The following is a 14,603-nucleotide window of genomic DNA, read 5'->3' on the forward strand; positions in this document are numbered from 1 at the left end:
TTGAAAACATCTAAAATCTTTTTTTCATTGGCACTTTTCGGTCAGGTCTGTTCCTTACACTTGGCATTATAAAATCCCTATAGGTCAAACACACAGTTTGTTTTTATTCAATTGTGTTTGGCTATTAAATTTGGTTGTAATTTGGCCGCCTACACTTTTCTTAGAAGAGCACCTTTAGTATGTTCCCATCAATAATAAAGGTTGGCCTGCCAAAAACGACTCTTGGACTGGCTTTGCGGCCTAAACCAAGTATCTGGGGTTGCCCCAAGCCGGTGGCCAGCTCTGCTCCAATCTATTTGAAAAAACCACTGCTGGCGACTGCCTTTCTCTCTAGACAATTCCAAACGGGTTTTCCTCGTTTGAACGAGGTCGGTTCGTTACCGCCTGTCAAGCGGCCGAAATCAAGTTTTTGGACGAATACCGCTGTCGGAAGAGTGCTGAAGCTGTTTTTCCTCACATCAGGTGTTGTTAGCGGAACAATTGTTCTTCTTCTGTCTGCATTCTTTGTTTATGATTACACGACTTACACTCCACCAGAAATTATAGAGAATCTCCTAGTTCCCGAGAGTGCCCTGAATCCTCCAATCGGCGGGCCAGAGAACTTGCCAATTTTGACTGATCACCTGGACTCATTTGACAGCCCAGCAAAGGAGGAATTGCGAAGAAAACCGCACTTGGTTATTCTGGGTTCCGGCTGGGGATCAGTTGGATTGCTCGGAAATCTGGACAAGAACGATTATGATGTCACCGTTATCTCTCCGATCAATTACTTTCTGTTCACTCCTATGCTCCCCTGTGCTGCCGTCGGCACTCTAGAGCTCAAGTCCTTGATGGAAAGTATTAGGCACATTGTCCGCAGAGTCAACGGTCATTATCTGGAGGCCTCAGCAGAAAAGATCCTGTTCAGTGAAAAACTTATCAAAGTCAAGGTCCCAGGAACTGAACAGCGCTTTTATGTTCCTTACGACAAGCTTGTCATTGCAGTTGGATCCACATCTAACACTCACGGTGTCAAAGGATTGCAATACAGCAACCAACTGAAAACGGCAGAGGATGCAGTCGAAATTCGACGTAAGATCGTGACCAACCTCGAAAAAGCATGCCTGCCAACTACCACGGACGAAGAAAGAAAAAAGCTACTTTCGTTTGTCATTTGCGGTGCCGGCCCTACCGGTGTTGAAGTTGCAGCAGAAATCTTCGACTTATTGAATGAAGATCTGACCAGAAGCTTCCCTAAAATTTTGAGACAAGAAATCTCGATCCACATTATTCAATCTAGATCGCACATTTTGAACACTTACGACAAGGCCATCTCCGAATATGCCATGAAGCGGTTTGAGCATGATCAAATCGATCTTCTAACCAATTCCAGAGTTAGAGAAATATTGCCTGACCAGGTCATTTTCGACCAAAAGACAGCCAGCGGTGAGATAGAGACCAAGAGCGTGCCGTTTGGACTGTGTCTATGGTCCACAGGTGTCGCACAGAATCCATTAGCCCAGCAAGTTGTTAAGGACTTAGCGGGCTCGCAAAAGAACAAACGTGCCATCGAGACCGATGCACAGTTGCGGGTAATTGGTGCCCCTCTTGGTGACGTCTATGCAATTGGAGACTGTGCCACTGTGCGTACCGAGCTGGCAGAGCACTGTTCCGACTACGTCAGAAAATACATTATTGGCTCTCAATCTCACAAATTCATTCGTTCTCACCACATTATCACCGATGACGATATTAAACACGTCGACCTCACTTACAATGAGCTGAAACAACTCTGCACACAAATTTCCCAGATGAACCCGCTTGCTGCAGAAGCGCTCTCCCTTGTTGAAGAGCTCGTTCCAAAATATGATCCAGAAGGCCGGAGAAAACTCAATTTTGACCAAGTCAAGCTGCTCATGAAGGAAGTCGATTCCAAAGTCACCTCTCTGCCAGCCACTGCTCAGCGGGCCAACCAGCAGGGCAAATATATGGGCAAAAAGCTCTCAAAATTACGCAAATCGTCCACCACTTTGTCAATCAACGATATCGTGGATGGTGATATTGATAACGCCATTGCCCGTCCTTTCAAATATAGACATCTCGGCTCTTTGGCATACATTGGAAACTCAGCTGTTTTCGATTTTGCACCAGGATATTCGTTCGTTGGAGATATCATTGCTGTCTACCTGTGGAGAAGTATTTACTTCGCCCAAAGTGTCAGTTTTAGAACCCGTGTGCTGCTATTCATGGATTGGTTGAACAGAGGTATTTTTGGTAGGGATATCTTGACTGTTTAGAAATATAGATTCCTGTACATTGTTTTACATAAGCAGGGAATAACTAGGTTAATTAGTGCCCTTTTTTCATGATAATTTGGCGCTAACGATAATATAAAAAGCATGCTTGACGCACATTTTTAATCGCTGTTCTCGATGGATGAGTCACATAGCTTTTCCATGGGCTTAAGATATCTTAAGTCGCGGCTTTCAAATAGAGACAACAAGCAAGAGGAGAATTTGAAAATAGCATGTGTATCTAGAGAATCCTCATTCATGACCAGTACGAAAGAAAATGATTCTCTGAGCTTGAAAAGAAAGCCATTGGACTCGGAGGAAAAAAGGCGCCATAGCTTATTTAACCTCAGAATGTACAAGGAAAAGACAAATTCTAGTGTCGAATTTCCAACCGAAGAAAACCAACCTGGGCCAGAGAGCGCTCCTCGCATCAACTGCGTCAATACAGATTCAGATTTTTTGGACTATGGGATGGAACAATTTGACAAGATTAGCATTGGCATGAATGAAGATGACGTCACGAACCCCACAAAATCTAACATATTCACAGACCACAAACCAGAGATCCAAACGGCGACTACAAAGATCGAGGAGGAGAAACAATTGGAAACAGAGATAGCTACCAAATCAGAAACTTGCGTAGAGGTTAAAGGGACGCATCCACGCAATTTAAAGAAAGAATCAATAGAATCTGATTCCAGTGCCGAAATTGTGACTTTGCCCAAACACTCAATAGAGGATAACTCTTGGGTACTGCCTAATCTCGCCCCTTCCAGCCTCTTTAGCCAACCAAAACAGGTAACCTCACTTTTTGTTGGTGACTTGGATAAATCTCTGAGTGAGCTCGACCTTAAAAATGTTTTCAATAAGTATCCTGGTCTTCTTTCGGTCAAGATACCAGCGGACTGTCAAACCGGAGACTCGTTAGGTTATGGATACGTCAACTACACCACTGAGGATCAAGCAAATCTCGCCATGGAATCTCTCAATTATACTACGATCGGTTCCTCAGAAATCAGAATCATGCCATCTTTAAGAGATAAAAGTCAGAGAGAACGCATAGGCGCCAATGTCTTTCTTTCCAATCTCTCATCAAATCTCACTACCAGACAACTTTATGATAGGTTCAGAAAGCATGGAAACGTTTTGTCGTGTAAGTACGATCCATCCAAACAGCAAGCATTCATACACTTCGAATCTAAGGAGGTGGCATATGAAGTCGTCAAGAGTTATAATCATACTACCTTAGATGGTAGACTCATCTATGTGGGTCTACATATTCTCAAGAAAGACAGAGAACTATTTGGAGCAACTGCGAGCGCGAGCAGCAAGCTGACAGAAAAAAGGGATATCTCACAGATCCCTACTTTTTCGCCCACATTCCAGAACACGAAACAAAAGAACGACATAAGCACACATTATTCCATTTTTGTGAGAAATTTGCCTTTGAATATTGAGGAACATGTTATCAAGAGTCTGGTTGAACCGTATGGACCAGTTTTAGCTGTCTTAGCAAGGAAGGTCCCAAAAAAAAATGGGTGCTGGGCTCTGGTGACTCTAAGTAACCAGGAATCCGTTGATAAAGCGGTGTCTCATCTAAACATGGTTGAAATCAATAAGCAGCAGCTATTTGTTACTCGTGCAATTCCAAAAGAAGAAAAAAGTTATTGTCGAAAACAAGATATTCAACCAAGATACAAGCTTAAAATACTGATCACGGGGTTGAATGTCAACACGCATAAAGACAAGTTCCAAGATTGGTGCTTAACCTTTGGGTCAATAAAGTCTGTGGAGCTTTATGGAACATACCCCCAAGAAAACAAGAAGGGCTACACAGCTTATGGATATGTGGAAATGATAAATGAAGCCGATGCTGACGTTTTGATTGATAATCTCAAGCTACTGGGTGTTCGCTGCTTCAAGGTCAAAGTGGAGATCCAAGATAAGGAGACAGTTATTACCGACATGCATCGCTATCATTTTGGCCCACTACCCGAACAATCCAACATTACTGGGATGAGATCCTATGTAGATCCCTCGAAATTATTTCACCTAGCCGCTTTTGCAAAATCTGTCGAACAGGAAAAATTGGCTGAAACGGTTCAAACCAAGGAAAAGAGCAATGCAGAGCGATTGAGCGTCGATCTTCGCAGCAAGATTGAACAAATCATAGGCATTTGTGCTGTTGAAATTTTAGGCGAAGATACATTGATCTCCAACAACACCGGATGCATTTATCTACACAAAGTGCATTCATTGTCTGAGCACATCATCAAGTTCTTTTGGTCTAATAGGGTTGATTCATTCTTTAAATTTTTAGAATCCAACTACAAGAAAGACCAACCTTTGCACCCCCTGCTTAGAACTCAAATTGTGCAGAGTGCGATGTACTTGGGTATTGTGCCCAAATGCTAGAAATGAGGGTCTTAAAACGATTTAGCTTTATATGACCTATATATATGACTGGGGAATGACCCTGCAAACAGCATTTTCAAGAATATAAAAATGGAACCAAAAAAATCAACGAAAGTTTATTGTTACACTAGCTCAACATAATTAGCCGGGAAAATGCCTTCCCGGGTGCCGATTCTGCCTGTCCACCAATCATCCGTTGAATCTGATTTTTGAATAATAGTTATCACGTCTCCTTTTTTGAACCCGAGATCTCCCTGTTGCTCTCCCGCAAATGTGTAGAGAGCGATAGCTTTCTTGGACCCTGATGATCCTGAGCTTCCGCGAGCGGACCCATAGCCAAAATCTGGTTTTTCTGACCTTGGCCTGTAGCCTGCAGATCTTGCTTCGGATTTGGATGATCTGTTTCTATCATATCTATCGTAAACGTCATCTTCCCAAGAAGTTGGCTTTCTCGAATGCGAAGGCGTGGTTCCAGGAGTAGAGCGATGGTAATATGAACGAGGCGAATCGTCATCCGAATACTCCTCATCATCTGAACCGTAAGATCTGCGAGAGGTATATCTGGTGGAGGACGCCTCTGAGCTGAATTCCGAAGGAATATCGTTATAATAGTCTTCGTCGTCAGAATAATACTCACCATTGGCACTTGCTCTTGTGAAAGCTCTGCTATTGAGCACTCTCATGAGAGGCTCGCATGCTGGAGGAGGTCTCACACGACCTCCCAAGATTTGACTGGCCTTACACATGTCACCATAGAATTTTCTGTTAGCCTCTCTTCTTTCGACAAGGACAGAGCCTTCCACCGAGACACCGGCGAAAAGACCTTTTGTTTTGGAGTAAGCAAACACAGGAGCGACGTTTCTGAAAGAGGCAGAGCCTGCGACTTCCGCATTTCTTCCCAAAGGACCTGCTGCAACGGAAATATTACCACCCAAAGTCACCGAACCGAATTGAGCGAAGGATTCAACTGCAGCCTCGGTATTGAGGATGAAAACAAAATCGGTAACTTCGGCTCCAACTTGTCCACCAACACCTGCACCTGCGGTGACTATAGCAGAAGGGGCGGACCATGAGCCGTCCGGCAACCTAGCGACCACGACACCCGAGCCGGCTCTGCCAGAAAAAAGAAATCCGGCTTTCAGAATAGTGATCACTGCCAATCCCTTGGCATTGAGAAGAACTTCTCGAGGAATGACTTCATCTGCCCCAAACAACTGGTTTGGTTTAATGAAGGAAGCTAGAATTTTAGCTGCTTTCCTGAGTTGTTAGTTTGAAACTTCCCGAACTCCTGATGGAATTTTTGATAACACTTACTTAGACTCGGTTTTCAGCGATCTCGGAATTGGATTGTTAAGGCCCATTGCTACTGTAAGTAAAAATCAAAACAGTTGCCGATACAATACAGGTCAAGCTAGATGTCTTGTCTGATAAGATGGTTTTTAATGAATTTCTGTGCGAAAGGGAGTAGAAAATTCTGTGGCGTGAGGAGTGGTTATGAGAATTTTAATGTTGGTAGCAAGAAAGACAATGTGACTTTTGCGGGACATCTTATCCAATAAATCCCTTACAGCCCCAGGGAACTCAAATACTGAAATGAGCCTGCTATCCCCGATCGATGGGAATCTTTTAAGAAACCGATATGTCAATTGAAACCAATAACTGTGTCAGCCTGCACAGCCATATAAATTTGTAGTAATTAATTCCCCAAACAACCCTCTAATTCATTCAAATGAGGCTCCCTTCTTTTTTGTTTTTATTGCTGTTTATTGGCCTCGCTTTGGTAACTGCTGTCAAGTGCGCAGTAATTGGTGAGAAGGTCCTTTCTGTTGATTCTGAATACCGTTATTCCCTTGAATGGCTTGATAGTGCTCTCCAGGACGATGTCAGGTTTGTATGGAGCTCTTTGGAGCAACTCCTTGGTACACAGGGGCTCAAAAAAGCCATCAAAGATTATGAATCTAGCGTTTGTCCTATAAGCAGCTCATTCCCAATTGATATCAAGAGCGACCCTGACAATGTGGAGACTATTAGCGTTGAAAGCCTGCCAGGTTATCAACTGAGATTGCATACGAAAAAACGGAGTAACCCACTGAGTCTCGGTGTGGATACTGTCAAACAATATACAGGATATTTTGATATCAATGATGATGATAAGCACCTATTTTATTGGTTTTTCGAGAGCAGAAACGATCCCGCGACCGACCCTGTGATTCTTTGGTTAAATGGAGGTCCTGGCTGCAGCTCAGTGACGGGCTGCTTATTTGAGCTTGGTCCAGCTTCACTTAACGGAACCACACTTACCCCAATCCACAATCCCTATTCTTGGAACAATAATGCGTCGGTCATCTTTCTTGAACAGCCTGTTGGTGTTGGCTACTCGTACAGCACAAGGTCCTCTGTTTCAAGCACTAAGGTCGCAGCTAAAGATGTTTATGCGTTCTTGGAGCTATTCTTCACAAAATTCGCGCGATTTTCGAATAATGACTTTCATATCGCTGGCGAATCTTACGCTGGTCACTACATTCCTAATATTGCAAGTGAAATTCTTGATCACAAGAACAAGTCTTTTGAACTCACCTCTATTTTAATTGGTAATGGAATTACAGATCCATTGATCCAATATGGCTGGTATGGCCCTATGGCCTGCAATGCATCGTTATCGGGTTACAAACAAATCCTCTCCGACAGTGACTGCATGAAAATCGACGACATGTACTCCCGCTGCAAACGATTGATTAGTGCATGCTATAGAACTCTATCTGCCGTTACTTGCCTGCCGGCAAATCTTTACTGTGAACGTATATTGGAACCATTTGAGCAGACAGGCCTTAATGTTTATGATATTCGTGGCCCTTGTGAAACTCAAGATGGAAACTGCTACCTCGGAATAAACTACATCGACCAGTACATGAATCTTCCTGACGTTAAAGAGGCACTGGGAGCAGAAGTTGATATCTACAGTGACTGTGATGATGAAGTTTTTCGACAATTCATCTTGACAGGAGACGAAACAAAGCCATTTCAGCAGTACGTGGCAAAAGTTCTAGATGCTGGTCTCCCAGTTCTTATTTACGCAGGAGACAAAGACTATATTTGCAACTGGCTGGGAAACTTGGCCTGGACGGAAGTATTGGAATGGAAAAATAGTGCCTCTTACCAGAAGGCAGAATTCAAGAACTGGTACACGGAAATCGAGGGCCTTCCTGCGGGAGAGATTAAGACCAATGGACAACTGACATTTGCCCGGGTTTACGATGCGGGCCACATGGTTCCTCATGACCAACCAGAAGCTGCTCTTGATATGGTGAACAGGTGGATCACCGGAGATAAATCATACAATCGATGAATTGTCATAGATTTTCTTACAGCCCTAATTCGTTTTCTCTAAATTTTTGGAATACACACACACATACATACGGCCTTATAACTTTAAATATCGCTAATGCACTTTGGCTGTGCTATTTTTGTACCAGACAAATAAACCTAAATATTCCCCTTGTTATAAATGAAAGCCTGACCGATAGTCGTGCTCAACTTATCATTGTATATCATCTTAGTTGGCGAACTAGCATCTGAAGAAATACGGGAAGATATTGTCTGTGTTCTTTAGTGCTCATTCAAAAGCAACTAAGCATTAAGTTGAAGCGGCGTGTGTTACCGGTAGGTTGATCTATCTTTTTTGAAGATGCCTTCTCCTCCATCGTCAAATGTGAAACAGTCCTGGATATCAAAAATGTGGAACAGACAGGCTTCTTTTTTTAATCCTTCTGTCCAAGCACAAACTTCAGCCCCTTTCGACGAGTCAACTGAGATTTCACAGGATGGCTTAGATTCTAACACGTTGATATCCAATCTGAACAGTGATGCCTCCCAAGTTAGACCGCCTTCGAAATCAGCAACATCGCAATCACAGAGAATATCACCCAGTATTGTTGTTGACTCTTGCAGGTGTTGCGGAACAATGCTAAAGTACCCAGCAGATATTAACAAGGTCCGTTGCTTGGTTTGTCAAACGCATATGACTGTCATTGAAGAAACTAGAGAAGTTTCTGAACTGTCACCAAATACAGTTGCTAGAGCACTATCTTATTCTTTTTTGAAACAGTTCATCAACCAATGCTCCACCAAAAGAAAATCCGCTGGAGATAATTACAATCCACACGAAATATTCAAACCCTTGGAGGACATGCTCTATGAAGCATTTTCTACTTTTTCCATACTCAATAGCTCATTTAGACTGTCAGATTTGACCCCACCGAATTACCGTTCCCCAAACTTAAACTTCAACGAAGCAAAAAAATCATTTGCGTTACTGTTGAGTCTGCCCACGAAACGTCCGCTCTACAAGCTTCTACTAGGTGCCCTTTATTTACTCAAACATCCACCTTCCATGAAGGAGCCTGCTGATATTAACTGGCTACTGATTTTGCTGGAAATTCCCATTTTACCTGACTGTTTGATAAGTGGAATCGATTCCTGTACAGACGGTCTTGCGCCCGACCTGAAGACATCTTGTTATGATATCCTTAAGCGGGTCATTGGATTGCTTTCTTACTCAGAAAAGAAAATCACGAGCCGCCTTACTTATTGGTGGTCTAGATTGCCACACGATGAGTTCGTGAAAAAGATTGACTTCATCAACCTCTACATTACTTTTCAGCTCACAAGGTGTATTAATTATGAGCTGTACAACTCGATTATACAGCCTGGGTCTTATTTAAATGTTTCCATGAGCGATGACATCAACTTTAAAGAAAACCTTAATGCCCATTTTATCCGCCCCACCTCTAAAAGCTCTGATTTTGGCTTGTTCATTGGTCTACCTCTTTATATCTCCTCGGGAGGAAGACGTACAGGTATTTCTTCAAGTTCATCGTTCTGGTCGGGTAAGAAAGAGTCAAAAGAACATGAAGTAAAGATCAGATTACAACAATACGGTGATGATTGGCATTTGCGTACTGCGGGCAGATTAGCATCGTTCCTGTTTATTGCAAACAAAAAAAATAAGAAAGTCAGTGATGCATTGTTCTACAATAATCTTGTTGACTATGTGAATGTGAAGCAAGATTTTGATGCTTGGCAATTCCACGCTTCGACCATAAAGCACGAACAAAGCACAACAAACAAAGACTCTCTGCAGCTAGTGGTTGACTACTTGCAAGCTGAAACAAAGGCCAGCTATTTAGGACTTTCTAGTGCCAATGGGACTTTGAAGAAGTCTTCATTCACATTTTGTCAATTTCCCTTCCTTCTATCTTTAGCGGCTAAAATATCAATTCTTGAGCATGAGGCGAAACGAATGATGGAGCGAAAGGCAGAGGAAGCGTTTATCCAGTCTCTTAACAAAAAAATGCCTTTTGATGTTTATTTCAAGGTCCGCGTGAGGAGAAACTTCATCACCCCTGATTCACTACGGTGCATTAAATCCCATCAAACAGATTTCAAGAAACTTTTGAGGGTAGAATTTGTTGATGAACCTGGAATTGATGCAGGTGGGTTAAAAAAGGAGTGGTTTTTGTTGCTCACTAAAGACTTATTCAATGCGGACAAGGGATTATTTTCTTATGATGAAACATCTGGATTATGTTGGTTTTCAATTTCCAATTTAGACAATGACGAGCTCTATTATCTAGTTGGTGTTGTGCTTGGGTTGGCAATATACAACTCTACGATCCTTGACCTTCGATTGCCGAAGGCACTTTACAAAAAATTGATGGGGCAAAAGGTTACTTTGAACGACTTTATCCAATTGAATCCAGACGTCGGGCACAATTTCAAAAGATTATTGAAACTGGAGGATGTTAGTGACCTTGAGTTGTTCTTTACAGTTTCTTATGCAGATATATTTGGAGTGATGCATCACGAAGACCTTGTTAGAGGGGGATCATCCATCAGGGTAACGAATGAAAACAAGTATGAATACGTGGAAAGATATTGCTCATTTTTTCTCAATGACAAGGTGAAAGCGCCCTTCAAATCGTTTTTGAACGGCTTTCAACACGTCATTGGCGGAAATGCTTTATCCTTGTTTACTCCTGAGGAAATCGAATTGATATTGATTGGGGAAGACTATCGAAATCAAAAAATTGATATCGAGATTTTGAAGTCTGTGACTAAGTATAGTGGTTTCTTTGAAACTGACACTGTTGTCAATTGGTTCTGGGATTATTTCGAGCGCAAAAGTGCTGCTGATCAGCGCAGAATACTACTTTTCATTACAGGATCGGATAGATTGCCGGCGACTGGACTGCCATCCCTAACTTTTAAAATTACGAAGCTTGTTGATTCAAACCCAAACCGCTTACCAATCGCCCATACATGTTTCAACGAGCTCTGTCTTTACGTTTATCCTTCAAAGGAAATATTTGAATCGAAATTGTACAAAGCTATATGGTATAGCGAGGGATTTGGTTTGAGATGACCAGACCAGTTAATCCGGCCCAACTTCGAGAGTCATATTTTTCCTATACACTATTCAAGAATTGCATATTTTCTCAGCTTGTCAGGAATAGCTTCATACAAGTTTTTGCTCTGTAACCAGCTTTTGCTGAATATTCTATCACAGTATTTGTGTGCAGAATCGGCCAATATGGTGACAATATTCGATTGTTCCGGAAGAAGCTTGGCTGCCCTTACGGCAGCCACCACATTTAGAGCTGAAGTGCCTCCAACATAAATTCCTTCCTCGTCCAGAAGTCTGTAGAGCATGGCAATAGTTTCTTCGTCCGGGATCAAGAAAGCATCATCTGCCAACTCGATATCCTGCGCGACGTTGTTCGTAATGCGACCTTGACCAATGCCCTCAGTGAACGAGGACCCTGATCTTTCTAGACTTTTGCCACCAGTCTTGACATATGAATAAACACATGACCCAGGCGGCTCTGCAACATAACATTTAATTTCTGGATTTTGAGTCTTCAGATATCTTGAAGTTCCGCACCACGTGCCTCCTGTTCCCAAACTACACGTAAACGCATGAACTTTACCTTCAAGTTGTTTGTATATTTCTGGCCCAGTCATCTTAATGTGAGCCATTCTATTGTCAAGGTTATCAAACTGGTTAGTCCAATACGCATTTTCCAATCTTTCAGCATGCCTTCTAGCTTGATGATTGAAATTTTCAGGATTGTCAAATGGCACGACAGGAACCGGATAGACTTCACATCCTAGCAGTTTCAGTGTTTGAATTTTTGAAGGGGCTTGGGTATTAGGCATGTAGATTACGACATTGTATCCTTTTGAGCGAGCAACGTGGGCAAGACCGATACCAGTATTCCCGGCAGTTCCTTCCACTATAGTGCCACCTGGTTTGATCAAACCACGTTTCTCCGCCTCCTCAATGAAAAACAAAGCTGCACGGTCTTTAACAGATCCTCCGGGATTCATCCACTCTGCTTTCCCATATATATTGCGGCCAATCTCGTCACTAATCCGGTTAAGCTTTACCAAAGGAGTATTTCCTACGGCACTAGTTAATCCCTTGCTTGCAAGCAAGGGATCAAAAGAAGCATTGTAAGATTCCATTGCCCCCTTGGTGCTGCTAAGTAGACGTTTGAACATGGTTATTCGAAGAAATTTCAATAGTCAGAGATGGTGCATAGTTTTATTGTGACAAGTCATGTGATTTGATTACGTCATTTATATACTTGCCCCCTTAAGGTAAAAGACGTTGTAGTTCGTCCTTATCAATTGGACTTACAGTGCATCGAATGTTGTGGAAAGGCTCATGATCGTGATCGTGTTGATGTTCTCGCAAAAAATTTTGATCCTCCTCCAAAATCGCGCTATACGAATGAAAGGATTTCGATAGACCAAAACGTTCGTTGTCCGTCTGATAGTATAAAAAATAGTGCTGGGTAAAAAATACCAGATCAGCCAGGGCAACTTCTATACTCAACAAGAACTTTGGCAAGTTGTTGAAGATGCTTCTTATGTCGCCGGCGACATACGCATCCAAGAAAAGCTGCGAAAAAGAGAACACTGCACCAGCAAAATCAAGCCAGACCATTTGAATTGGCCAGCCATGTGTTGACTTCCGGTTGTAATTGTAAATAGCCTGTGGAATGTTCTTGCACACACTCATAAAAATCTTGGCCATACCGAGCGACGTGAGAAGATCAATCCAATACCGTTTCCCGTAAGTGAAATGAATTATTAACCCATACCCTGCGGAAAACAAAACCAAGGTAGCATATACAAGCTTGCATATGCTGGAGATGACTTGATTATCATTTTTCTTGAATCTCCAAAAATACGCCTGACTGATAAGGAGTAAATTAAGGAGAAGGCCATGAATTCCAAAAAAGAAATCGTTAGATTTGATCAATGGATACTTATCATGACGAAGATAAAATTCATATTGGATTTTAGTACTGTAACACAGAAATCCCGTGTAAAGGGAATATAGAGTAAAACCTGCTGTGTTAAAAAACATGAAGTCAATTGATATTCCTTGTACTGATTTTAATCTCATGTTGGAAAGAATAGTTGGGTAGAACGACAAGGACCAGCAAGAAAAGTAAAGCCAGCCGAGAAGCTGTGACATGTGTGACAGTGTCAACATCGTTTGATTGCATAAAAGGAAAAAAAAATGAAATAAATCTTATCAAAAGATACAGATATCGATGCATATGCTAATTGTTGAGCGCATTTTTTTAGAGATAATCTAATCGTCATGATATCTGACATTTGACTTTATCATACAAACCCTACTGAATGCCAACCACAGAAAGCTCCAAAGTCCACACCCGTCGTATATGGATCTTAATCGTTGAGTGGCTCAAAGGTTGCCCGTTCGCATTCTTGATTCGCAGGCTGGAGATATCAATATCGAGCACTGAATCAGACCACCAACATTTTCTTGCTGGTTTCCTCCAAAACAAAAGTAGCTTTGTAGCCGTTGAATTTTTCTCTTTCCTTCCACGAGACCCTGACCTCGAAACAGCATGAGCAAGAGTACTTAAGCGAGACTTTCGTTTCTCTGGTTGACTTGATAACGAACTGACAGACGACATTGGCTTTAAAGATGGTGATCCCTCCACAGAGGGAGCCTCTGAGCTTTCAGTAGCCAAGCGAACCAGCGCCAGCGAGAAAACAACCGTTTTACCAGGTTCGAGAGAACGATGTCCCCATTCGCCGTCAATTTTGAAACCCGAGGAGCAAAGCATGTCCAGCAAGTGTTGCTCAGCGGGCTTCAGTTGTCTACCTGGTTCATAGCCTAGCCCATCAAATATCTTAGTGTTTTTCACCAACTCCTCGCCAACAAAAAGCTTTATCTTTTTCATTGCGTCCGCATCGAGGCCAGCGACGGGAGGAATACAATAATAGTCCAAATCCTCACGTAAGACAATTATCGAGGGTTTGTCATTGAGAATATTTGGATCGTTGATATCGTAAATCTGCTGATGTTGGCCCGCTTGTTCGCTCAGTTGTAAATCATGCACAGCGGTATCGAAGACTTGGCAGATATACTGAAAACAATCTGGAGAAAAGTTGACAAATACAATGTCGTCCTCCGTTAGGTTGGTAATTATGTTTCCATTCATATCAACGAACACCCCATTAGGGAACAAACAAAGCAAGATACTTTCAGGCAAAGCCATTAAATCATCTTTTGTAATGCTAAACAATTGCCCTCGAAGATTCATTTTGATTTCCGTATTGTAATCATCTATATCTGTTGGCACTTGTGAAACCGGAGTTTCCTCATGTTGCTGGACCTGAGTGATAAGATTGTGAGCCATAATATAAGTTTTGAAGATTCTTCACCTTGTTTTGAATCTTGGTTCCAACCACTTTCCACAAAGCTTGAAAAGACAAATTGTTGTCACTCCAGGCAATTATCTGGGCCTTTTGATAGGTATACCAATTTAAAAGTGCTCTTAAGAATATAGCTTTCTTGGCACAATAGTAAGT

At 42.2% G+C, this 14,603-nt stretch overlaps 9 protein-coding genes across 9 annotated transcripts; 5 read left to right on the forward strand and 4 right to left on the reverse strand.

The window, feature by feature from the left end:
• Window positions 1-47: 47 nt before the first annotated feature.
• On the forward strand, window positions 48-2,336 carry OGAPODRAFT_17493 (uncharacterized protein). The gene has a single exon (XM_018355152.1). The coding sequence runs from the start codon at window positions 180-182 to the stop codon at window positions 2,274-2,276; it is 2,097 nt and encodes a 698-aa protein (XP_018208818.1). The 5' UTR covers window positions 48-179; the 3' UTR covers window positions 2,277-2,336.
• A 741-nt stretch (window positions 2,337-3,077) lies between these two features.
• On the forward strand, window positions 3,078-3,512 carry OGAPODRAFT_40246 (uncharacterized protein; the record flags this gene model as incomplete). Its single annotated transcript, XM_018355388.1, has 1 exon — window positions 3,078-3,512. A coding segment is annotated over one exon (435 nt), but the record flags the coding sequence as incomplete, so codon positions are not given.
• Window positions 3,513-3,736: 224 nt separating this feature from the next.
• OGAPODRAFT_17494 (uncharacterized protein) lies at window positions 3,737-4,741 on the forward strand. The gene has a single exon (XM_018355153.1). The coding sequence runs from the start codon at window positions 3,876-3,878 to the stop codon at window positions 4,686-4,688; it is 813 nt and encodes a 270-aa protein (XP_018208820.1). The 5' UTR covers window positions 3,737-3,875; the 3' UTR covers window positions 4,689-4,741.
• A 49-nt stretch (window positions 4,742-4,790) lies between these two features.
• Window positions 4,791-6,120, reverse strand: OGAPODRAFT_83792 (uncharacterized protein). The gene is made up of 2 exons (XM_018356735.1): window positions 6,003-6,120; window positions 4,791-5,945 (listed from the first exon to the last, which is right to left on the reverse strand). The coding sequence occupies exons 1-2, from the start codon at window positions 6,047-6,049 to the stop codon at window positions 4,811-4,813; spliced, it is 1,182 nt and encodes a 393-aa protein (XP_018208821.1). The 5' UTR covers window positions 6,050-6,120; the 3' UTR covers window positions 4,791-4,810.
• Window positions 6,121-6,417: 297 nt separating this feature from the next.
• OGAPODRAFT_83793 (uncharacterized protein) lies at window positions 6,418-8,034 on the forward strand (the record flags this gene model as incomplete). Its single annotated transcript, XM_018356736.1, has 2 exons — window positions 6,418-6,575; window positions 6,771-8,034. 2 exons carry the CDS (start codon window positions 6,418-6,420, stop codon window positions 8,032-8,034), a joined length of 1,422 nt encoding a protein of 473 aa, XP_018208822.1.
• Window positions 8,035-8,211: 177 nt separating this feature from the next.
• Window positions 8,212-11,110, forward strand: OGAPODRAFT_17496 (uncharacterized protein; the record flags this gene model as incomplete). Its single annotated transcript, XM_018355154.1, has 1 exon — window positions 8,212-11,110. The coding sequence occupies exon 1, from the start codon at window positions 10,039-10,041 to the stop codon at window positions 11,107-11,109; it is 1,071 nt and encodes a 356-aa protein (XP_018208823.1). The 5' UTR covers window positions 8,212-10,038.
• Window positions 11,096-12,212, reverse strand: OGAPODRAFT_103496 (uncharacterized protein; the record flags this gene model as incomplete). Its single annotated transcript, XM_018353182.1, has 1 exon — window positions 11,096-12,212. The coding sequence occupies one exon, from the start codon at window positions 12,210-12,212 to the stop codon at window positions 11,160-11,162; it is 1,053 nt and encodes a 350-aa protein (XP_018208824.1). The 3' UTR covers window positions 11,096-11,159.
• Window positions 12,213-12,576: 364 nt separating this feature from the next.
• On the reverse strand, window positions 12,577-13,251 carry OGAPODRAFT_43645 (uncharacterized protein; the record flags this gene model as incomplete). Its single annotated transcript, XM_018355458.1, has 1 exon — window positions 12,577-13,251. A coding segment is annotated over one exon (675 nt), but the record flags the coding sequence as incomplete, so codon positions are not given.
• Window positions 13,252-13,356: 105 nt separating this feature from the next.
• Window positions 13,357-14,574, reverse strand: OGAPODRAFT_17497 (uncharacterized protein). Its single transcript, XM_018355155.1, has one exon. It carries the CDS (start codon window positions 14,429-14,431, stop codon window positions 13,397-13,399), a length of 1,035 nt encoding a protein of 344 aa, XP_018208826.1. The 5' UTR covers window positions 14,432-14,574; the 3' UTR covers window positions 13,357-13,396.
• Between the last annotated feature and the right edge of the window lie 29 nt (window positions 14,575-14,603).

This window comes from Ogataea polymorpha (assembly GCF_001664045.1).
Source record: "Ogataea polymorpha strain NCYC 495 leu1.1 chromosome Unknown OGAPOscaffold_7, whole genome shotgun sequence".
NCBI lineage: Eukaryota > Fungi > Ascomycota > Pichiomycetes > Pichiales > Pichiaceae > Ogataea > Ogataea polymorpha.